This window comes from Podarcis vaucheri (assembly GCF_965113315.1).
Source record: "Podarcis vaucheri genome assembly, chromosome: 14".
Lineage (NCBI taxonomy): Eukaryota > Metazoa > Chordata > Lepidosauria > Squamata > Lacertidae > Podarcis > Podarcis vaucheri.
The window spans coordinates 55,358,244-55,382,020 of record NC_138752.1 but is presented as its reverse complement, the minus strand read 5'-3'; the positions used below and the strand labels follow the sequence as shown (position 1 = coordinate 55,382,020).

The 23,777-nt window shown below is 50.6% G+C and overlaps 1 protein-coding gene across 3 annotated transcripts in view; it reads left to right on the top strand.

Annotated features, from left to right (window-relative positions):
- Window positions 1-326: 326 nt before the first annotated feature.
- Window positions 327-23,777, top strand: part of CREBBP (CREB binding lysine acetyltransferase) — a 68,724-nt gene continuing 45,273 nt past the window's right edge. For 2 of the 3 annotated variants that reach the window (XM_082199282.1, XM_082199281.1), the window contains exons 1-3: window positions 327-518; window positions 3,711-4,426; window positions 13,435-13,614. In XM_082199282.1, the coding sequence (XP_082055408.1) occupies window positions 434-518; window positions 3,711-4,426; window positions 13,435-13,614 (981 nt within the window). In that variant the 5' untranslated portion in view covers window positions 327-433. The remainder of the gene's footprint in view (window positions 519-3,710; window positions 4,427-13,434; window positions 13,615-23,777) is intronic. The other variant, XM_082199283.1, reaches the window with a different exon arrangement.

The following is a 23,777-nucleotide window of genomic DNA, read 5'->3' as shown; positions in this document are numbered from 1 at the left end:
GAAGAGACGCCGCTGAGGAGACGCCTGTCAGGGGCCTGGTGGGCCGCTCCGCCCGCGGGCCCGAGGCCAGGCCGCGCCGCTGGGAGGGAGGGGCGAGCGGGGGGGGGGCCGGGCGGAGGGAGCGCCCCGAGAGAGCGGGCGGCGGGCCGGGCGGGCGCCATCCGGGCACCTCCGGGGCCAGGGGGAGGGGCGCCGGGCCTGCCTGCCTGCCTGCCTGCCTGCCTCCTCCCCTCCGCCCGCCCGCCCGCCGGCCATGGGGGGGCAGCCGCGGTGGCGGAGGCGGCGGGAGGACCCTCCGCCCCCCGCGCCCCTCCAGCGCTGAAGAAGAGGAGGACGAGGAGCGGGAGCCGCTGCCTCCGGGCAGCAGCAGCAGCAGCGCCAGCGCTACGGGGACGCCGAGGAGGAGCCGCCGCCGCCGCCGCCGCTGCAGGCCATGGCGGAGAACTTGCTGGACGGGCCGCCCAACGCCAAGCGGGCCAAGCTCAACTCGCCCGGCTTCTCCGCCGCCGACACCGCAGGTGAGCCCGCGCCCGGCCCCTGCCTCTCGGCCCTTCTTCTCGCCTCGGCTTGGTCCCTCCGGGCGCAGAGCGGGGCCGCCGCTGAGAAGCCTCCGCCGCCGCCCGAGGGAAGCGGGCGGGAAGCCGGGTCCGGGTCTGGGTCGGGCCAGGAAGCCCCGCTCGAGGCGAAGCGGGTGGGAGACACACGCTGCACCTCCCTGGCCCCCCGCGGCCCGGTCCCCCAGCAGCAGGAGTAGCTCCGGGGAATGGGAGCCGGATGCTGCCCGGCCTCTCCCCTCGGGGATCCTGCGCCTGGCAGCCGCCGCGCACATGGACTCCTCGGCTTCAGGGATGAAAGGGAGGCGGAGTTTCCACCGGGGTCAGGAAGGGATCGCCCTCGCTCCCCCCCCCCCCGGGAAGGGCGGGCCGGCAGCTCCTCTGGTGGGGTTGCAGGTTCAGCGAGCCCCGGGGCCAGTCCATAGCGGGGCTTTGGGATCCGGGGGCACTTGGCCTCTTTTCCAGCATGCTGAGTCTTCCGCTGCCTATTGATGGGAAGTAACATTGTGGCCACGGGAAGATGCTGAGCAACGAACGCTGTATCCTTTTGCCACAGCCTGATCCCTCGTCCCTCGGAAGTTTTCTGCCTGCACAATGTTGCGCTAATGTCAATTCTGCTGCACAACTTCAAGGGTTGAGCGTTAAGCACTAGGTCTTATGGCCTGGGACAAAAGGTGGCTTGGTGGTGGAATACATTTTGTGCTTTCAGGCATTTGGATGGAAGGCTGGATTGCCTCAGGCTCTCCAAATGTGTCAACGGGGTTATAGTAGAAGGAGCTTCAGTAGGTGGTTTCTCTGATGATATGCAAGGTGCTACAGGTAGCCAGCTCATGAGATGCCTGTTCTTGCAGTATTTAGCTTTCAAATTATTCAATGTTTCCACAATTTGGACTACATTCCAATAGCTTTTTAATTCAGTGGAACTCCTCCATCAGAAATGAACTTTGTCTCAATGAAGGAGAGAGCTTGCTTGGCAATGTGGAACCCCAGCTATGGAAGGCCCTCCCTAGAGAGGTACACCTGATGCCAACTTTTGCCTTTTAAGTGCTGGGCAAAATATTTTCTATTTATCCAGGCGTTTAAAAGCATTTTCACTGTTGTGACTATTTTAAACAACTGTCTCATCAGGTGGTGGCTTTGTATCTTTATTTTTGGTTTACTTGTTTATTGCTTTTAAACTGTTTGAAATATCGGATAAAATGTTCCATATTAATATTTTAAATGGATAATTTGGGCTTCAAATTATACAAAAATAAATATTTACCCAGTTAATGCCATATTGAAATAATGTGACATTTCTGAGACCCTAATACTAAAACTATATGCATGCATTGTACACCCCAAACTCAGTTAAGGAGTTGGTTCATATGTGGTGCTGCACCATGGTTTTGTCCTGTACTCGTGTAACAGTAAACTAAACTATGGCTTATTGGGACTGTGCAAAGGTGTTCGCTCCCTGAGTGGAGCTTGGACCCTTTTACAGTGGGGCCTCCTCGCAAGACGAAATTAATTCGTTCCGTGAGTTTTTTTGTCTTGCAAATTTTTCGTCTTGCGAAGCACGGTGTCGGAAAAGTTTTGGAAAAGCTTCAAAAATCACCAAAGTCTTCAAAAACCTCAAAAAAGGCTACCACATCGCGTGCTATGAGTTGCTCCTCGAAGTCAAGTCGCAACTGTATTAACGGTGTTAAGAAAAAGGAAACAAACTTGCAAGACGTTTTCGTCTTGCAAAGCAAGCCCATAGGGAAATTCGTCTTGCGAAGCAGCTCAAAAACCGCAAAACCCTTTCGTCTAGCGAGTTTTTCGTCTTGCGGGGCACCACTATAGTCCCGTGCAGCATTGGCAGCAAAGCCAAAGTATGCCTTAGCACGTTGTTTGAAAACAGGATCATAATTAAGCTTTCTCTTCCTTAAACACCTTCTGCAGCAAAGAAAAAACCTCAGCTATAAATCATGGTTAGGGAAGAGAGAGCTTAACTACGGTGCTGGGTCCAGACAACATGCTAAACCCTACCTTGGCTTAGTTGCCACTGCCATGCTGGGCTGAGCTGAAAGGACCAGGGGGGAGCAAAGTGACTGGGATCTCCTCTTTGGGAGCCTTGTGTTTGTGCTATGCCATGGTCTGCCTTAGTGTCACATGTGAACTTGGCCATTATTTTCAAACTGGGTTTGTGCAAGCCTTGGAACCTAGGCTTTGAAGTGGATCTTCAAACCAAAAGTGGTGCTGAGTATGGCTTGGTGAGATACTACTAATAGGCTTCTACATGGAAAGGGTGTTGCAGTATCTGTTTCTGACATACTTTCCCATTGGCGATGTACAGTATTGACATAAACATCAGATTAGTTTTTCCTAAATTTGTGTGTGCTGCTTCATTCTTGATTGCTCTTTGTTTTGTTATGATGTGGAAGGTACATTAGTTCATTCCATGTTTAATTCACCCTTCCTTCTAGACACTAAGGTAGGCATCCCCAAACTTGGCCCTCCAGATGTTTTGGGACTACAATTCCCATCATCCCTGACCACTGTTCCTGTGAGCTAGGGATGGTGAGAGTTGTAGTTCCAAAACATCTGGAGGGCTGAGTTTGGGGATGCCTGCACTAAGGTGTTGACAGGTCCCCACCCTCTCTTTCAAGGCTAACATAAAATATTTGATTTAGATCTGAATACTATCTTGAAGCAGTTCTGCTGTGGAAAAAAAGTTCATAAACCTCATGGAAACTAGATTTAAAAAGAGAGGAAAAGGTTTGACAGATTGTTATTTGCTTAAAGTCTTTGCTTCCCAGTCATACTTGAGTAGAGATAGTTGAGAGGGCAACATTACATTTCCCCCCTTGTTCCGGCATGCACCTAATTTACTGGTATTTTGCTTCTTGCGTACAAGGTACTTTTGCGTTATGCTAAAGTTAAGCCATATGGTGCCTTATACAACAATTTAAAACATGTTGGGCTGCTCAGCAAAGTATCAGAATACAGAAGGGCTTCGCTTTTCTTTAGCAACTGCCTCTCAGTTATTTGAACGGGGAAGCTGTAACATGCAGGCATAGTTGCACACAGCAGAACTTGTCTTGAGCAGGGTTGCTGAGCAGCTGCATCAAGAAGCGAATCAACTGGGTGTGAATGTTCTGTCTCTTACATCAACCTCTTCTGTTCACCTTGCAGATTTTGAGCCCCTGTTTGACTTGGAAAATGATCTTCCGGATGAGCTGATCCCTAATGGAGAGTTGAGTCTCTTAAGCAGCAGTGGGAACCTTATTCAAGATGCAGCTTCCAAACACAAGCAACTTTCTGAACTCCTGAGGGGAGGCAGCGGCTCTTCTCTTAACCCGGGAATTGGGGCCGTGAACTCCAGCAGTGCCGCCACGCCAGGAGTGAATAACCAAGTCCAGGGGCAGCCGAGCGGCGTCACCATTAGCAGCCTGGGCGTCCTGGGCAAGAACCCCTTAAGCCAGGCAGACGCTGCTGCGTCGAGTCTAGCCAAGCAGGCCGCCAGCACTTCTGGGCCTAGCACCCCAGCTGCTCCGGCCTTGAACTCCCAAGCCCAGAAACAAGTGGGGATGGTGGCGAGCAGCCCAGCAGCTTCCCAGGCAGGAGCTGCGATGTGCATGAACACTGGCTTCAACCAGGCTCACCCGGGGCTTCACAATAGTAACTCGGGCGGCCACACGTTAATGAACCAGGCCCCGCAAGGGCAAGGGCAGGTAATGAATGGGTCCCTTGGAGCAGCTGGAAGAGGACGAGGTGCCGGGATGCAGTATTCTACCCCCGCCATGCAGGGAAATGCAAGCAGCGTGCTGGCAGAGACCTTGACACAGGTGTCTCCTCAAATGACGGGTCATACGGGCCTGAACACAGCCCAGGCAGGAGCCATGGCAAAAGTACGTGGCACTCACTTCAGTTGTTTTTGTTATAGTGTCTCTTGAACTGATCTTACGGATGCTAAAGTTGAAGGTGTTTGCTTCTGGCTTGGGTCTAACTGGTCTCTGTGTGCAGCTATCAGAATTCTTGTAGGAATAAATACGACAGAATTATCATAGGCAGTCAAGGAATTAGCTGGGCCAGTTAAAGTATTGATTCTTTGTGTTTAGTGAGGAGGATAATGTTAAATCTTGCAAGTGTTCCTCTATAACCTTACTTTTAAATATGTGCCCTTGTGTTACTGTTTCTCAAACACTGTTTTTCACAAGCAACAATTGTTGACAACTGCCAGATAAGTCAGGTGCCGCTTTTCTGGTACAGTCAAACCTTGGTTGTCAAACATAATCCGTTCCAAGAGCCTGTTTGGCTTCCGAAATGTTCAACAAGCGAAGCACGGCTTCAGTTGGCTGCAGGAGCATCCTGCACTCAAGTAGACGCTACGTCGGACGTTCCACTTCCAAAAAACGTTCCAATACCAGAACACTTCCGGGTTTTCGGCGTTCAGGAGCCGAAACGTACAGTAATGGAGGTGTTTGGGAGCCGAGGATTGGCTGTACCTGGTAAACTTCATTTTTCTTGGAACTGCACACTTAGGGTTGTATCCAGCTAAGCTCTGCTCAGCATAGACCTTTAAAAATTCATGGATCCAAGTTAATCGTGTCCATTGTTTTGATGGGTCTTTTTTCTCTGAGTAGGACACTAGCCTTGGATAAGGCTCTCAATACTTTCAGGTGTTGTAAATATTCAGTGTTAAGGAGCCCTTTATTCTATTGCTGTTCAGGAAAGGAATTTTTATTTTGGACTTGAGCATCTCTACTAAATGCTGCCACCAGTTGCAGGGAAGAAGACAGTTGAACAGAAAGCAAACTTGTATACCTGGGTGGAATAAAGGGGATTTTGTCAGGTACTCTAGACAAGCAAGAGCACCCCACTCCCAGAAATGTTCTGAGGGTCATATCATTACCTCGGCTTACTTTAAATTAACATTCAATGTTAAGGTCTCCTAATGTGGGATTGGGAAGCATCTGTGCGCATTCGTTGTCGTCGTCATCTGGCTGTAGAGCAGGGATGGGGGAATCTTGTTCAACCTGAGGGCTGCAGTCCCCTGTAGAAGATCTGCTGTGGGGGTACAGGCCAGTGGTAGATGAGGCCAGAGGCAAAGAAGTTGGCAGAGCAATGGCTATGCAGTCTTTTCACAGTAGAGTATGTTTCACCCTCACAAAGAGGGTTTTATACACACACACACAGCAAAAGCACTTGAGGCAGATGTGGCCCAGCGCAGGAGAGGGATGGCCTGGGGAGATCCAGGGGCCAGGCAGAGAAGCCTGAAGGTCCCTGCTTCTCTTATGGATCACAGGTATTTTGCTGTGTTGGATACTTGGTCTTCAGGGGAAATGAAAGTTAGTTACATGTACATCTGCAACACTGAAGCCAAAATGAATCTCTTCTCCGCCTCAAAACTTCTGAGGGTCAAGTACTGAAAATGTAATAGGTATAAGTTTCTGTATTCTAATTCCAGGTGATCCCAGCTCCTCCTTAGCGGGATTAGAATTGGAGGGTCTGCGGTGAATCACTGAAGTCTCACCTACCTTGAGGAGTTGCATGCTCTTCCATCTGACCATGGCATAGCAGACTTCACTGCCTTTCGCTTTTCATGCAAAATGCGAAGTTTTGACTTCAGGAGATAAAATTAGTGTGGCAAAAGTGTGTGTGTGTGAGAGAGATCTTTTCTCCCTTTGGACCTGGAAGCTTGTAATAGCTATTGCCCAGTTGTGAAAACCTTGTTTTTGGATGAGGAGCTGTAGAAGGTGGCGGAGATTCACTCCAAGTGCCGTTGGACAGTGGATTATCTGGGTCCATTTTCATCCAGGTTCAGTGCTAGGTTTGATCCTGAGACAGTCTTGCCATGATGAATGACCATTGTTGGGGGAGAAATGGGAGAAGTGTGACCCTGTTTATTCTCTCAGTGGCTTTGACCATGTTATCCTGCTGTGTCATCTCTGAGATGGGAGTCGGTGACATTTTTCCCCCACTGGTTCGCTGCTTTTAACAAATATGTATTCTGGGGGTGCTTCAGCATCCAACATTGTTACTTACAGATTCAGGGGGCCTTTTTCCATTTTGAGGTGGTTCATTGGCCAGGACTGTCCTAGGCAAGGATAGTCTGGGGTCACAGTGATCTGTGCTCTAGTATCCTCCTGACTGCATTGCTGTGATGTACTGCAGGGGCCAGCAAACTATGGGCCTCAGGCCAGATCAGGGCCCACCTGGGTCCGGCCCGCACCGCAAAGCTGGAACCTGCTACAAAGCCGAGGCTCCCGGCGATGGTGACAGGAGGAAGAGGCCGAGTGGCGGTGGCTCTGCCAATCAAACGCTGCACCTGGTTTACCTCAGTGGCGCTTGATTGGCAGAGACGTAAACCAGACACGGCATTTGACTGGCAGAGCTGCCGCTGCTGGGCCTCTTCCTCCCGCCGATGCCCTGGCGCTCCTGTTTGCCAGGTTCTTGGGATCATCAAAAGAGGCTCCTCTCTGTATTCCACTGTTTGCAGAAGCTTGCTATGTGGTGATTTGGGATAAACCCTTCTCCTTGTTGGTGCCTTGTCTGGAATGACTGGACCAAACTTTGTTATAACTTAAGTGGCATGTTAAGACTGACACATTTTCCCAGGCATTTTAAGTTGGTGAACTTAAAATGTTTTTAAGTTACATATATTGTTTCAATGGTTGCATTTTGTGTGTGTGCTGTATGTTACATTATTTGCTTTTTTATGTTCTGGTGTCTGTGTAGATGAAGAGTTGGTTATACAGTAAATAGTTTAAATTTAAAGAAGTAGCATTCATCAGCAGCTAGTTTTGCTGGCAGGCCACTGAAATTGCATGTGATAAAGGACAACAGACTTCCATAGGTATTGGAGAGAACTCCCATGGACTCCAGACTGTGTACTTGAGTCTCACGGACATTATCTATGTGGCAGAAAGCCAAGATATCAGTTGTCCTTTTTACTTGGGTTAAGGTTTTGCAGCTGTTGCCCCACCCAGAAAGGATTTTAGGTAATTTAGCTTGGTGTTCTTGTGAATGGAAGTCATATTGGCTCCAAATCCCTACCCGCAGTTAATGCAGGCTTCCTCAGCCTTGGCCCTCCAGATGTTTTGAGACTACAGTTCTCATCATCCCTGACCACTGGTCCTTCTAGCTAAGGATCATAGGAGTTGTTGGCCAAAAAATATCTGGGGGTCCAAGATTGAGGAGTTAATGTCTTGGTGAAATCTTTCAATCACTAGTTTGTGGTGCTTGCCCCTTGGTTGCTGTATGTTTCCCTTGTTGCTGAAGAGGTACATCTAGCTTCTTCAGGGCCATAGAATTTTAAGTTGGAAGGGATACTGATGGCTCTTCTCTAGTCCACCTCCTGTAATGCAGGAATCTCAGCTAGGTCATGAATGACAAATGGCCGCCCATCCTCTTCTCAAAAACCTCCAAGAAAGGAGAGTCCACAACCTTCCAAGGGAGACTGTTCCACTGTCGAACAGCTCTTACCATCAGAAAGGTCTTCCTGATGTTGATTTGGAATCTCCTTTTTTGTCACTTGAAGCCATTTTATGACATTTTATTATGTTTTATATTTTGCTGGAAGCTGCCCAAAGTAGCTCCTCTTTTCCAGGCTAAACATACCCAGCTCCTTCAACCTTTCCAGGCGCTTTATCATCTTGGTCTCTCTCCTCTGCACACATTTCAGCTTGTCAATATCCTCCTTAAATTGTGGTGCGCAGAACTGGACACAGTACTCCAGGTGTGGTTTGACCAAGGCACAATGGAGTGGTCCTATTGCTTTCCTTGATCTGGACACTAGACTTCTGTTGATGCAGCCTAGAATAGCATGAGCTTTTTTGCTGCTGCATCACAATGTGGACTCATGTTCAGCTTGTGGTCTGCCTGGATCTTTTTCACATGTGCTACTGGCAAGCCAGGTGTCCCCCATCTTCGATTTCTGCAGCTGGTTATTCCTGTCTGTGTAGAATCTTACATTTGTCTCCGCTGAAATAAATTTTCTTAGGTTGGGCCCTAAGATTTTCCAATCTGTTACGGTCATATTGCATCCCAATTCTCTTTTCTGCTGCATGAGCTACCTTTCCGAGTTTGGTGTCAGTTGCAAATTGGATGAGCATCCCCTCAGTATCTTCACCCAGGTTTATAAAGACATTGAACAACAACAGGCCTAGGCCAGAGCCGTGCAGTCCCCCACTTGTCCCTTTTCTCCAGGATGACAAGGAAGCGTTAGTGAACCCAACTCTTTGGGTTGGGTCAGTCAACCAATTACAAATCCACCTAACAGTTAATTGCATCCAGGCCACATTTTACCGTCTTGTCCGTAAGTATATCGTGGGGGAATTTATCATAGGCCTTTTTGAAATCAAGATACACTGCATCCACAGCATTCCCCTGATCCACCAAGCTTGTAACTCTATAAAAAATGAATTGGGCCTTAGTAACCACAGCTGCAAGGTCAACTGCACTGGTTTTCCAACCTGCGTTGTGGTCTTTATAGTCCTGCACTGTTTCCACCTCTTTCTTTGATTCACCTAGAATCCCAGTTATCCTACAACTTTGTTTTGGTCAAACTCATTTAGAAGCTCTTCCTTCACTTTAGGCTGACTTAAGTTTCCGCAAGCAGGTTTAACGTCGATACCTGTTTTCTATTATCCACATTCTGTATTTTTGCAACAGTTTTGTTGTCAGTGTTCTAGTTACAGCCGTCTTGCACCTTTAACTTTCCAAATCTTCAGCCTTCCCCCTTTTCCTTTCTGACCCTACTTTGCAGTCTGTCTTTTTCTATTATTTTCACCTTCTGTATTTCAATGCCAGTAATATGCAATAGCCATGGTTTTCTTAACATGGATGGCGCTTCTTGGAAGCATGATACAGATTTCTGTTATTAACTGACAAACTTTGCTTACAAAAAAACTGGACTCTCCTTCTACAAACATGGAATGGAAAATTCCAGGTTTCTTCCCCCCACTTTTCATTACATTCAATGGGAATTACATTAAAGGATGTAATTTTAGACCTTTCCCAGTGTTGCTCCCAAACCGTTACCCACGTAGTTTCAGCACAAGGCCTTGTTACAGGCTGATCTGGCATTTAATGGCACCACCATGGCACTAGAGGGCTCAGCAGATAAGCTACCAGGAACTTCCAGAGAAGTGTGGGTTGAAACTGGGGATGGGGACCAAACGCCTGGGCCTCTGCCTGAGATGGTAGGCAGCCGCTCTGCTCAGACTGTACCTTCCGCTGTCCACCACCACTGAAATTGGGGTCATATCATTGTAAGCCCCTATGACACACACATCTGGGCAAATCATAACACCAGCACCGCTAAGCGCAGCACAGAGACGAGGGCCACAGATGATAAGCCAGCAACTAGCAGTAAGCACACCTTACATTGCCATTTGGAAGACTGAAATGCCTTCTCCACACTTCTTCCCTTACCTCCTGCTCCTCAGGAGGAACCCATAAAATGAAATCCTAACTGTCCTGTAAATCCCCCAGATGGCAATATCCTTTGGGGTCAGCCCCTTTGGGGATGACCTGACCACAGTCCAGCCCACTGCTGGTAAGAGAGTTCTTACTACGCTTGCTTTGTTCACTTAGCCAGCAGTCAAATCTGCCACACTTTGCAGTTGGCCAGAAGATCCCTCTAACCTGCAGGCAAATACTAAGTAGGACAAGGCAGCCAAGCAACTGATGCCAACAAATACACTCACTCTCTCCCTGCCCTCCTCTTTCTCTGGCCGGGAGAGCAGGCAGGGGCCAGGATAGTGCCAACCAGCCCCTTCTCCTTCATCTTCCTGTGGGTCTGCTTCCAAGGAGAAGGGATGGCAAAGTCTCTTCTTATAGCCAAGGCCAGGTTCTGGACCATGCCCATACTCCAGCTAGTTTCATTCAGCCAGTGATCAAACAGTGCCACAGATAGCATCCTTGCAAGTATAAAAACAAGGAAAGCCATTCTAAATGGAGCGGAATGGTACAAATTCAGCAAAGCAGCTCTTGAGGGCCAGGGCAAAGAGGTGCGTCTCCAGCATGCTATGGAAGCTGTACAGTGAAGGTGTTAGGAGCACCTCTGGGGGGAGGGAGTTCCACAGTTTAGAGGCTGCCACAAGGAAAGCCCTCCCCCCCCCCCGGAGTGCCATTCCCCACACTTTTGAGCTTGGTGGTACTACCAAGAGACACAAACTGACCCACTCACCCACTCACTCAGAAAGGGATCTAAGCACCCATGAAAGTCAGTAGGGATGGAGGTGGTCAGATATTTGGGGCACAAGTCATGTATTTTGTGTTTTTATCTTTTATCTTCATGTTATGAACTGCCCTGAGATTTTCAGGTAAAGCATGCTATACAAATTGAAGAAATAAACAATTGAATAGATAAAATTTAGGGCTTTAAGCACTAATGTGAGTACCTTGAATTAGACAGTATAGGGTGTAGGGGACCACTGGCTCTCCAGATGTTGCTGAACTACAACTCCCATCACTGGCATTGGCTCATGTGTCCTAGGGCTGATGGGAGTTGTAGTTTGAAATTGTGGCTTTCCTCAGGGTGTTGAGGGTGGGGTTAGATGGAGGTACCTCTCTGCTCATAATGCATAATTGACTTTGAGAACTCTTTGCAACAAGTAGCTTAGATGGACTATAAGAAAACGATTGGACAAATTTGTGAGTGCTTCAGATGCAGCGCTCCTCTGGGCAGTGCCAGGAACAAACAGCAGGCCTGGGAGTTAGCCTTGTGCCCTCCTTGTGAGCTGCTCAGAGGTGTCTGGTCAGCCCCAGAATGGGAAACAAGGCTGGTGTTAATGGCCTTTGATTAGATGAGATGCTGAGGTAGCTTTTGATGTGGCCCGATCCTCCACACTTACAGGAGGGTGCAGTAAGTCTGATGATGTAAGGGCATTGCAAATAAAATGACAAAAAGGAAGAGAGAACCTCAGAAAGGTATGTCCCTTCCCACACCATATGGGGTTTCGCATTCCATGTTGCAGGCACGGGCTGCAACACACACACACCCCTTTCAGTAGATTGTAGCAGACAGTGCAATGAGGGCAGAGGCCAGCTTGGCTTTGTGGAACTGTGACCAGCATTTAAAGGCTTGTCTTAACCTACACTGAAGCAACCAGAAGCATGTTTTTAATAATTGCTATTTAATTCATGGCAAAAGTGCTGGGCTTTACATTGACCGAGTTAGAGGTTTGTCTAAGCTTTGCCCTTTGAATGTTGTCTTAAGGCAACTTTGTTCGAGAATTACACAGGGAAGGACTGCCACTCACTGGCAGAACATGCTCTTTGCATACAGAAGGTGTCACAGGCTCAGTTCCTGGCAGCATTTCCAGTTTAAAAAGCAGGTGATGGGAAAGACCCTGGAGGGCTGCTGCTTGCCAGAGTAGACAGCATTGGTATTAGGTATAAGGCAGCTTCTCATGTAAATCATTCAGCAACATAAGAATATTGGAGCAGCCTTGCTTGTCCACTCTTGAAGCTCTGCGTGAAGACCAAGAGTCCCGTTCCACTCCTGTCTCCAGCAGCTGCTTTCCAGAAGCATGCAGCCCCCTAATCCTGAAGGTGTGAGGTGTTGGGAGTGGAAAGTGAATATATAAACTCTAATGCAAGCACACCAGCAGGGCCTGAACACTGAAAATGGGTAGAAAACTGACCACCTACATTTTCAGATGCACTGACAATTTGTTTCAGGGAACAAGGCTAAAAAAAGTTGAGGCTCCAGAGTTGTTCTTTGGCACTGTCACTTTCCACAGTAGGACGCCTGGTAATGCCTAACACTTTGTAGTTCTGCATAGCATTGTGCTCCCACAGGACACAACTGAATCATGGCTTTCCTTTGCTACCGTTTGCTCCACTGGTGTCACAAATGGCAGAGAGCCTCAACTGGAGGAAAAATATGCCGGTGTTAAAAATGTACATCCCATCTGATAATGAAAAAAATTGGTAGCTTGATTAGAGAGAGCCATAAATCAGGAAATACAAGTTTAAAATACTCCTAAATAGCATCCCCTTTAGAGGGGAGAGGCAGCCACTGCAGCCTCCTGAACCCTGCTCTGGTTGGCTGGTCGACTCAAGGGAGAGCAAAACAGCTGCCATTCTGCCCCTTTGTGCATCATGCTGGCAGCCCTGCACTTACCTCTCCCAGCACTGAGGTTTCAGCAGTAGTCCCCCCCCCTTTATAAATTTTGCATAATAACACTTGCAAGATGAGTAATTAATTGATTAGTAATTGAGGAACAATGTAACTTTCAAGGTTGTTAGTAGAGCATAAAGATGAAATAAGTCACTATGGTAGAAAAAGTTCATATCACTTAAAATGATGAAACTTACAAAGAGCAGTGGTCACTTGAAGCTCTGCTTGCGCGCAAAGTGCTTAGAAACTATGGAGGCCACAAAAGTGAGGCTTGAGGCGCAGGAGTTGGCCTGCCTAGTCGCAGGGGCTGGGGCTTGCCAGTTCAAGCATCAGAACTGCAAACCCTTAAGCATTGGCTGTCAGAGGAGACAGGGAAGCTGCCATTTGCTCTTCTGCTTCCCACTTCCAGTATGTGATTGCAGCCCAAACTATTTGGGCAGAGCTTTTAGCTATCCTTGGGCCGTCACAAAGGATGCAGCCCTTACAATTAAGTGTTCTAAGCAGGAATAAAAAGGTAACGGGCAAACAACTTCCTCTTTGTGGGTTGTGTGCTTAACACCATGTTGAGTAGTAAATCTCATTTCTTCAAAAGAAATATTGGCTGGGGTAAAGCAAAACCATACCTGTGGTTAGATCACTAACTCATAAGATAGGGGCAGGTTATTCATTCAGCCAGCTGTACTTTTGTACCTGAGACTCAGAAAAATAGATGGCTTTCCTTACTGTCTGTACCCACATTTGGTTGAATTCAAGGCACTAATGGTAATCATGTTGCTTTCATTCCAGATGGGAATGGCCAGTAACCCAAATCCCTTCGGGCAGCCATTTAGTCAAGCTGGAGGGCAGCAGATGGGAGGAGCAGCAGGAGTCAACTCTCCATTACCAAATAAGCCAGGCATGGCAAATAGCTTGTCTCCTTTTCCTTCAGACATCAAGAGTGTTTCAGTTACCAGTGTGCCAAATATGGTGAGTTTTCTGCAGCTCACAATTTTTCTCCATAGTTCTTGTATGCCTTCCATTGACACAAACTTTCTAAGCTTGTAAAAATTGCCCTGAAAAAGACAACTTCTTATATTCAGTAGAAATTGTGTTGGATCTGTCATACGACATGGGGAAATAGAGGCACCCTGAATAGAGTCACAGCAGTCAGTGTGATATTTTGGACCGTTTTACCAGACTACCTGCCAAGATGCACGTGCGCAGATACTGTTTCTTAGCTGGATATTTGGCATCCTTGTGCAGCATTCATTTCGGCAGTTTTCAGGAACAGCTCTGATGGGTCGTGCTGCTGGAATTTCATCTGTTAGCAACTTTTGTGAAAGTAAGGAAGCTAATGAGAAACATTAATTGTTATGCAACTTTTTTGCTTCAAAAAAACGTACAGTGGGAAACGTATCTGTCAGAGCTGCTACCAGGTCCCAGCTCACATAGGACCACGCCACACAGCGTCCACTTTAAAAGAGTCTTTATTGAGTTACAGGTTTCATTTCCGAACTGCAGCGTGCAGCTCTACACCTTCTGCTCTAGGTCGGCGAAGACCCGTCTGAGTCCCCGCCTCTTGCACACCAGCTTAATACCCTAGCCTTGCTCCACCTCCTTCGCCTCTCCCTACGTCTCTGGGTCCTTCTGCCCCCCTGGGCCTCCTCCCTTCTACTCTCCTCTGACGCTGACCCCCCTGATCCTTCTGCCTCCTTGCGGCGGGCTTTAGGACCTGGCTCACTCTCCGGGCTGCTTACTGCTCCAGCTTCCGCTGCATTTGAACTTGGCGCGCGCGCCCAACTCTCTACTTTCCTCTTAACCGTTGCCTCGCTCTCTGAGGAGGGCGTGACCACCCCTGACTCGTGCCCTCCCTCCTGCTGACAGCCTCCGGAACCCGATGCCTGGCTACCTTCCTCCCTGCTGCTCTCAGTCTTGAGCGTGGGTCCCGACTTCCAGCTGCTGCCGCCCTCAGTTATGAGCGTGGGTCCCGACTTCCAGCTGCTGCTCTCTGAATCTCCTCTGTTCCCTTCCTCCTGGGGTGTCCCCCCGGATCCCCCCCTTGCTCTGCTCACTGGGGCTCCCTTTTGGGAGTCCTCTGACTCACTGCTTAGGCTTGGAGATCTCGGGTCGTCATCATCACTCATTCTCCCTTCGGCTTCCTCCCCCTCGCTCTCTGTTTCCACCCTTCTCTGCGTCTCTGCTTCTGAACCCCTGACATCCATCCCCCCCTCGAAGCCCCCCCTTCCCCCCTCCCCGCTGTCAGGTGTGGGTGCTGGGCGCTCCATCATCATGGGAGGGAATGCTGGATACAGGTCGCTCCCCGTGGGTGGCCGCCAACTGAAGACCTCCGAGTCTTCCCCCTCGCGGTCGTCGACGTGGACTTGTTGCTCTTCCATCTCTGTACCGCCGTGCTCGAACCCGAGGTCCTCCCCGAACACGTCCATGTCAGTCTCTGCGTCGGTCGCTCGACCTGGCATCTCCAGCCACTTCCTGCGCCATCGCTCCTCTGGTCGATCGTCCCACCAATACGAGTTGCCTGATGCCGAACCTGCCGGTGAACCTTCTGGGGAACGGGTGCTCCGTGCGGGTTCCCCTTCTGCGTCGAATCCATGGAACGTGCTGGAAGAAAGTGTGGGTGTGAACAACCAGTCGTCGAAGAAGCTCGCTGGCATGGGTTTGTGTGGGAAGAGGGCATGAAACTCGTCCTTGAGCAGGGGTTCCTCCAAAGCGTAGTCTGGTACCCAGCTATTGGCGCTGGCCCGGGTGCCCTCTCTGGCTAAGAGGTATTCGACTCCCTCTTCCCCCCATCTGGAGTCCAAAATCTCCGTGACCTCGTTGATGTGGTCCTGGTGCTTCACCTCCCGCGTCTCCGTCCGTTCCCGGAGCGGACTTGGCGCCGTCCCTGGCTCCTGGAACCTGTGAGGTGCCTTGTAGGGAGTGAGCACCGACCTGTGGAACACCGGATGCATTCTGGAACCCTCCGGCAGCGCCAGTCGGAAGGCTACCGGGTTGATCTGCGCTTCGACTTGGTACGGACCGATCTGCTTGTGCCCCAACTTCTTCTTGGCAAGCGACCTGGTCGGCACTGCGTGGGCTGCCAACCAGACCCAGTCTCCCACTTGGATCACTTCGCCAACCCGCCTGTGCTTGTCAGCTTGCACCTTGTAGGCGTGCTTAGCTAGCTCCAGCTGCCGTCTGAGTTGATCGTGGACCGCCTGCAGCTCTGACGCGAACGCGTCCGCCGTCTGTGGTTCTCCTTCCCCCACTCTCTCCAGTCCCGGGAAGGTTCTGGGATTCCTCCCATTGTTGGCAAAGAACGGCGTCACTCCTGTGGACACGTGCTTCGTGTTGTTGTAAGCGAACTCGGCTAGCGGCAGGTAATCCACCCACGTCGCAGGCTGTTGATTGGCATAGCATCTCAGGTACTGCTGCATGATGGCATTGACCCTCTCTGCTTGCCCGTTGGTCTGCGGGTGTCTTGCTGATGCCAGATTGACCTTGACATTTAGAAAACCCATCAGCTTCTGCCAGAAAGACGAGATGAACTGGCGTCCGCGGTCGGACAGGATAGACCGTGGCAGGCCATGCACTTTGAACACGTGATCTATGAACAGTTTGGCGGTTTGTTCCGCCGTGGCCACCTTCGCACACGGAATGAAATGTGCCATCTTGGTGAACAAGTCCACCACCACTAGCACAGCTGTCTTGCCTCTCGAGCTGGGTAAATCCGTCACAAAGTCCAGGGCCACCCTCTCCCACGGTTCAAACGGTGTTTGCAGCGGTTCTAACAGTCCCGCCGGTGGTCTGTGTACCGGCTTGGCCCTCTGGCAGGTGTCGCACCTCGCGACGTAGTCCGCGACCTCTCCTCTCAGCCTGGGCCACCAGAAGTCTCTCGCGACTAATTCCATCGTTTTCTCTGTGCCAAAGTGACCGGCCGTGGGTGCGTCGTGCAACTGTTGCAGTACCTTGGCGCGAAGGTCGTCTCCTGGTACATAGACAGCCCCTTTGCGTAGGAGCAAGCCGTCCCGCACCTGGAACTCGTCCGTGGTAGCCGTGCCTCTGAGCAGTTCCGCCATCTTGTCTTGCGCGAATGAGTCGTCCCGCAATGCACGTCGCACCGCATCCAGGTCTACTGTAGCTGAGGCACACGCCCACGCCGTCGGTGCGAAGATGTGCATGGCCGCCGCTGGCGTCACCTCTTCTAGGTATTGCGGTTTTCGGGACAGTGCATCCGCCATGATGTTGGTGTCGCCTGGGACGTACTCTATTCGGAAATTGAAGTCAGCAAAGAACTCCGCCCAACGTATCTGCCTCTGGTTCAGGAACTGAGCCGTGCGCCAGTGCTCCAGATTCTTGTGGTCCGTGCAGACCTGCACCGTGTGCTTGGCGCCGATTAGGAAGTGCCTCCACGCCTTGAAAGCTGCATGAATGGCCAGCAACTCCCTGTCCCAGATGGTGTAGTTCTGCTCCGACTTGCTGAGCTTTCTGGAGTAGAACGCTCCCGGCCGCCACACCCCCTGCGGGTCTCGCTGCAGCAGGACAGCTCCCACGGCTCTGTCTGACGCGTCTGTCTCTACCCTCAACGGTTTACTGGGGTCGATATGCAGCAGTTGCTTCTCCGATGCGAAGAGATGCTTGAGCGCTTGAAAGGACTGTTCCGCCTGCTCCGTCCAGATGAATTTCTTTTTTTTGGAGCTGAGCGTGTCCGTAATTGCTGCCGTCTGCATCGCGAACCCCTTGATAAACTTGCGATAGAAGTTGGCGAAGCCGACAAACCGCTGGACCTCCTTCCGGTTGCGCGGGCTTTTCCAATCCAATACCGCACGAACCTTGGTGCTGTCCATGGCTATCCCCTTGTCCGACAACTTGTATCCCAGGAAATCCACCTCCGTCGTGTCGAACTGGCACTTCTCCAGCTTGGCGTACAGTCTATGTTGTTGCAACCTGCTGAGCACCTCCCTCACGTCTCGGTCGTGAGCTTGCTGCGAGTCAGAGAAAATCAGGATGTCATCCAGGAAGCAGACGCATGTCTTGTAGAGGAGTCCCTCCAACACGTGATGCATAAAAGCTTGAAAACAGTGAGAGCCATTTTGTAATCCAAAGGGCATAACTCTGTATTCGTAGGTGCCCAGCGGTGTGAACATGGCCGTCTTCCACTCATCGCCCTCCCGCATGCGGATGAGATTGTACGCCCCTCGCAGGTCCAACTTGGTGAACACGCGTCCCTTGCGCACCGTCGCGAGGAGGTCGTCAATCCTGGGCATGGGGTAATCAGACGGTTTGGTCATCTGGTTCAAAAGGCGGTAGTCCACAACTAGTCTTTTTTGGGGCGTGTCTTTCTTTTTCACGAAGAAAACGGGACTGCCCCCCACTGCCTTGGACTCTCTGATGAAGCCACGCTCCAGATTATGCTCGATGAACTGTTTGAGTTCCTGCATTTCATCTTCAGACATGGAGTATAGCCGCCCCTTCGGCAGCGTCGCCCCCGGTAGGAGGTCAATCTTGCAGTCATATGGCCGGTGAGGGGGTAGCTTGTCCGCCTCCTTCTCGCAGAAGACCTCCAAAAAGCTCGCGTATTTGTGGGGGACCGCTTGCAACGTTCCCAACTGCAGTTGTGATTCCTCCTCCTCTCCCTCCCGTCGGGGCAGGATGCAGTGTTCTGCGCAATAAGAGGAGCCGAAGATCAGTTGTCTCTGGTACCAAGCCAGTGTCGGACTGTGCCTGTCCAGCCAACTCATGCCCAACACAATGGGCGTGTCCGACAGTTGGGTGACATTAAAACTGATGACTTCCCTGTGGTTGCCAAGGCGCATCACCATCGGTGGCGTCTGCTTCACCACCTGCCCCCCTAGCAACTCTCTGCCATCCACTGTGACGACTTGCAGGGGCAGAGTGGCAGGCAATAGCTGTATAGCGTGCTGCTCCACAAAGCTCTGCGCTATAAAGTCTGCGTTGCTTCCAGAATCCACAGAAAGCGGCACTTCGATAGTGACGCCGTCGGGTAGCTGGAGAGATGCTGTGAGCTGCACTACTGGTTTGGGTGGGAGGGGATCCGTGGGTTGCAAGATTGCTGGGGACTGCTTCACAGATGCGTCTGGCTGGGCCCCAGTGCCTCCGTCTCCAGCCAGACATCGTCGTTTCCCTGCTGTGGTTCTCCTTGCTGCGTTGCTGCAGTCACCATTGCTGAGGCTGCAGTGTGCTTGTGGAACCTCCGGGGACACTCCTTCGCCAAATGGCCTGGATCCTCGCAGATGTAACACTTCCTGTTCCCTCTAGGAGGCTTCGCTTTCCCTGCTGCCGGTGCTAGGGCTCTGGCTGCTGACTGAGCCCTTGCACCTCCAACCTCCATCGGTTCCCCTCCCCCTCCTGGCGGAGGTGTGGATTGCGCACGCGCTGCTTCCCTCGGAACGAAAGAGAAACTTCTCGCTGCTTCGCGCCCTCCACGTCCTTCATCTCTGCACCATGGACGTTCTTCCAGCCTCACCCCCACAGTCAGCGCCCTTTGGACCACCTCCTGCGTGCTTCGGGGCCTCTCCCCCCTTGCAATTTCATCCTTAACCGCTGAACTTAGACCCTCCCAGAAGAGGTCTCTGACAGGGGGCGAATCCCGATCCCATTCTAAAGCACTGACCAGCGCAAAAAATCGGGCGTGATACTGCCGGACGCTCGCCCTCCCTTGTTTTAGTCCATGAATCTCCCGTCTGGCAAGATCCACATCAATAGTAGACAAAAAACACGCATCCATCGCTTTGATAAAGGCATCTGCATTCTGAAGCGCCGGATCTTTATCCCTCCACAAATTGCGCAGCCAGGCTTTGGCATCCCCATGCAAATGGGACAATATGAACCCCACCTTCTCTTCCTCATCTCTAAAGTCTTTTGCCAGCAGTTGCAGTGCGCACATTACGTCTGCTCTAAAATTAGGGTACTGTTGCAAAGTCCCATCGAAGTGAGCCACAAGCCCTCCTGCTCTCCGTGCCAATCCCACGCCCTCCGGTCTGGGTCCCGGTTGCCCTTGCTTAACAAGCATTTCAAACCTGGCGTGTAGGTCTCTGTAGGCGGCTGTAGTCTCCTCCTCCCGTTTCTTGGAAGCCAATACCTCTGAGGACAACTGGGTCACTGCCTCTTGCAGCGCGGAGATCCTCTGTTCTTCCGTCATCTTGCTAACCTTTGTGAGCTCGCTTACAGACACCCCTCTTCCTCCCCTAGCGGCTTCTGCTCCCGCTGCGAGGTTTCAGGTTTCTGAAGCTTTGATGAGACGGGTCTTACTGTCAGAGCTGCTACCAGGTCCCAGCTCACATAGGACCACGCCACACAGCGTCCACTTTAAAAGAGTCTTTATTGAGTTACAGGTTTCATTTCCGAACTGCAGCGTGCAGCTCTACACCTTCTGCTCTAGGTCGGCGAAGACCCGTCTGAGTCCCCGCCTCTTGCACACCAGCTTAATACCCTAGCCTTGCTCCACCTCCTTCGCCTCTCCCTACGTCTCTGGGTCCTTCTGCCCCCCTGGGCCTCCTCCCTTCTACTCTCCTCTGACGCTGACCCCCCTGATCCTTCTGCCTCCTTGCGGCGGGCTTTAGGACCTGGCTCACTCTCCGGGCTGCTTACTGCTCCAGCTTCCGCTGCATTTGAACTTGGCGCGCGCGCCCAACTCTCTACTTTCCTCTTAACCGTTGCCTCGCTCTCTGAGGAGGGCGTGACCACCCCTGACTCGTGCCCTCCCTCCTGCTGACAGCCTCCGGAACCCGATGCCTGGCTACCTTCCTCCCTGCTGCTCTCAGTCTTGAGCGTGGGTCCCGACTTCCAGCTGCTGCCGCCCTCAGTTATGAGCGTGGGTCCCGACTTCCAGCTGCTGCTCTCTGAATCTCCTCTGTTCCCTTCCTCCTGGGGTGTCCCCCCGGATCCCCCCCTTGCTCTGCTCACTGGGGCTCCCTTTTGGGAGTCCTCTGACTCACTGCTTAGGCTTGGAGATCTCGGGTCGTCATCATCACTCATTCTCCCTTCGGCTTCCTCCCCCTCGCTCTCTGTTTCCACCCTTCTCTGCGTCTCTGCTTCTGAACCCCTGACAGTATCTATAAATGAAAGGGCTGTTTTTCAAACATATAGTGCATATAATCTCTTCAGTCTCTATATCAAGGAAGGAATATACTTCTGTAAATGAGTTAGAGGGTTTTATTTGCTCATGTTTGGCAACTCAAAACACTTTTTGCTTCTGAAAAAATTGAGGTAGGTGGCAGTGCAAGACCATTCAGGATTTGGAAACCTCAGATTTTTAACCATAAATATGAGTTGGAGTAAACTCTTGAAACAGTTTGCTATGATCTCTTCCTCTTCTAGCTGTTTCTTCTAATCTTTACTCCTGTCTGCCTTGCTTGATGAATTGACTGTCCTGCTGTCCTCCTCTAAACTCTCCAGATGTGCCCACCTCATCCTGTCCTGTTTTCTGGGTTGCCATCTGTCCTTCCATTATTCTCCTTCACACAATCAGACCCTTTGCTCCTTTTCCCAGCCCGCCCCCCAGTCCCATTTTGAATGTGTCAGTACCTCCTCAAGAAACCATCTCTTTCTTGGTCCACCTTCCTCGTTTGGGGCATGCTCCACCTGCCATGACTTTTCCTCCTCCAGCTTCACTCTCAACCTCTAAATCTGGTGTCTGCCCCCACCCTCAACATTCCCCTGCCTTCACAAAGACCACTGGCCCCCCACGCTGCAAAATCTAAAACCTCCTTGATACTTCAAACACCTTTGATACTTGTTCACTCTTCCCTACTTGATTCCTTTTACGCGTTAGGTTTCCACGATTCTCCTCTTACTTAAGCATTCTTTCAGGGTTTTTTTGGTAAGCATAAGCTCTTCCACTGCTTTTCTCCTCTTTCTCTTGGGATCTCTGCACACACTGTCCCTGGGTGACCTTAGTAAACCCCATGGCCTTTACAAAAAAATAATAATTAAAAAATTGTCCAGTAGCACCTTAGAGACCAACTAAGTTTGTTCTTGGTATTAGTTTTCATGTGCATACGCACTTCTTCAGGTGTATTTGGGTGCAGTTAGAGACCACCAAACAAACACTGATAATGCAGCCCTATAAAGTTATTAATTAATTAATTAAATTTGTATACCATCTTATACCTGCCAGTCTCAGGGCTGTTCACAACATTAGTGAGGAAATGGCTGGGTGGGTCCCTGCATTAGTTTTATTGAAAAATAATTGGATTTAATGACTGCAGGGCTAAATTACATGCTGCCATTAAGAATTTAAGCAACATGGAAAATGAAGAATCATCTGTGTTCATTTTTAGATTGATATCTGAATATTTCATCCAGGGATCAATTTTCACATGTATGTATGTGTGTGTTATTGAATGTGAGTGAGTGGGTAAAAGACTTACTGATAGTTTTTAAAAATTTCAATAAATTTATATTTTTGTCAGAAGAAAAACATGGTGGGGAAGGGACCTTATATTTTTCATTGGTCTTCCATTATCTAACCTTGGTCTCTTTGTGTCTGTTCAGTACTCTGCTGCCAAAGTTATTCCTCGCCTCTCTGATCACCTGACACCCGTCCTAAAATCCCATTCCCAGATGCTGCTCCTCACGCTCCTTGTCTTGCCTTCAGAACCTTGCATGGACTTTCTCCAGCTCTGATCTTTGCTCGCCCTTCTCCCTTGCGGCCACCAGTGCTTGGATTTCCTCACATGTTGCCACCTCTCGTCATTTAAACGCTTCTTCAAGACACATTTTCACCCCCTAGTTCCCATGCGCTGTGTGTAATCTTAAGCATGTGCAGCTGGAAGAACCACACATTGCTTCCCTCTTTTCTCGGGCCTCCCCTTCCCCTTCCTCTGCCTCTTTTTCTCAAATTTTAGAGGGTTTGCTCCTGAACACGGAATGGCCTGGCCTCCTGTACTCTCTGAAGCAGAGGTTCTCAGCCTTTTTGAGTCAGTGTATCCCTTGACCGACTACCGCACATTCTTTTTGCAGCAGCCCTGTGGGGCTTACAATAGGGTTGCCATATTTCAAAAAGTGGAAATCTGGACACAAAAGTTGTTGAGCACTTTTTTGGCAAAGTTGTTGAGCTTTTTTCTCCTTTTTTAGTTTTTGAGCTGCTGTTTTAAAGGAATTTCGCCAAAATCTACACTTTCAACATGGGTTACCATACGTCCAGATTTTCCCCAGACATTTCAGCGATTTCCACCCTGACACTGTTTCTGACAGCAGTTTCCCGGCTATGTCTGGGAAATCCCAGGTGAATGGCAACCCTAGCTTGGGAGCCCAGTTATGTCACCCCAGAGCTGGCAGCCTCTTCTCCTCTCGCCTCTCCTTTGGAGTCCTCCAGTCATCATCTGCTGCCCATGGTCTCTGAGCTGCCCCCCCCCAAAAAAGAGAGGGGCCTGGGAAGAGGATGCCCCCAGCCTTACTGGTCCAGAGGAGAACATGAGGCCCTCACCTTATCTGGGGAGGCAGCAGTGGGCGTTGCCAGGCCTACATGGCGGAAAGGCTCCCCTTCAGCATTGGGCACTCAGCTCCCAGGCAGACTGGCCTTGCACACAGCAAACACAAGAAAGGCCAGCGCACTGCCTGCTTGCCTGCCTGACCTCCCACTAGTCTGTCCATTCCCAGCCCCAGGGGCTGGTGGACTGACTGGGCTCCCTGGCCTGCTTGCTTGCTTGCTCGCTCTGCGGCTGCCTCGGCTCCTGGCGACCAGCACCCCCAGCCAGCCCCAGAGGCAGCACTCGCCTGCAGAGCTTGTCGCTGGGGCTGCTGCAATAAACAACTGTACAAGCCTCTGGGAAGCAGAGATACAAGAGGGCATCAGAGGAAGGAGGGAAGGAAAGGGGGACAGAGGCCAGGGTTGCCCGTGGCACCCTTGACCATCATTCAAGGCACCCCAGGGTGCCACGACACACTAATTGAAAACCACTGCTCTGAAGCATTAGGCACACTGATGGTGCTATATATGAACATAAATGATATTTGATGTTAAATCCAGTGCTGCCATCCATGTCACAGAACAGCTTTTGATTCAGCAGAAGGGCCTACTGTCATAAGAGGAGGCAGTGTTCTTCATTTTCCCCTTCCTGATCCAGCCCCGTTTGCTTTCTCCTGCTGTTTTGCAGTGGCTCCCCATTTGTGGAATACTCCCCCCAGGG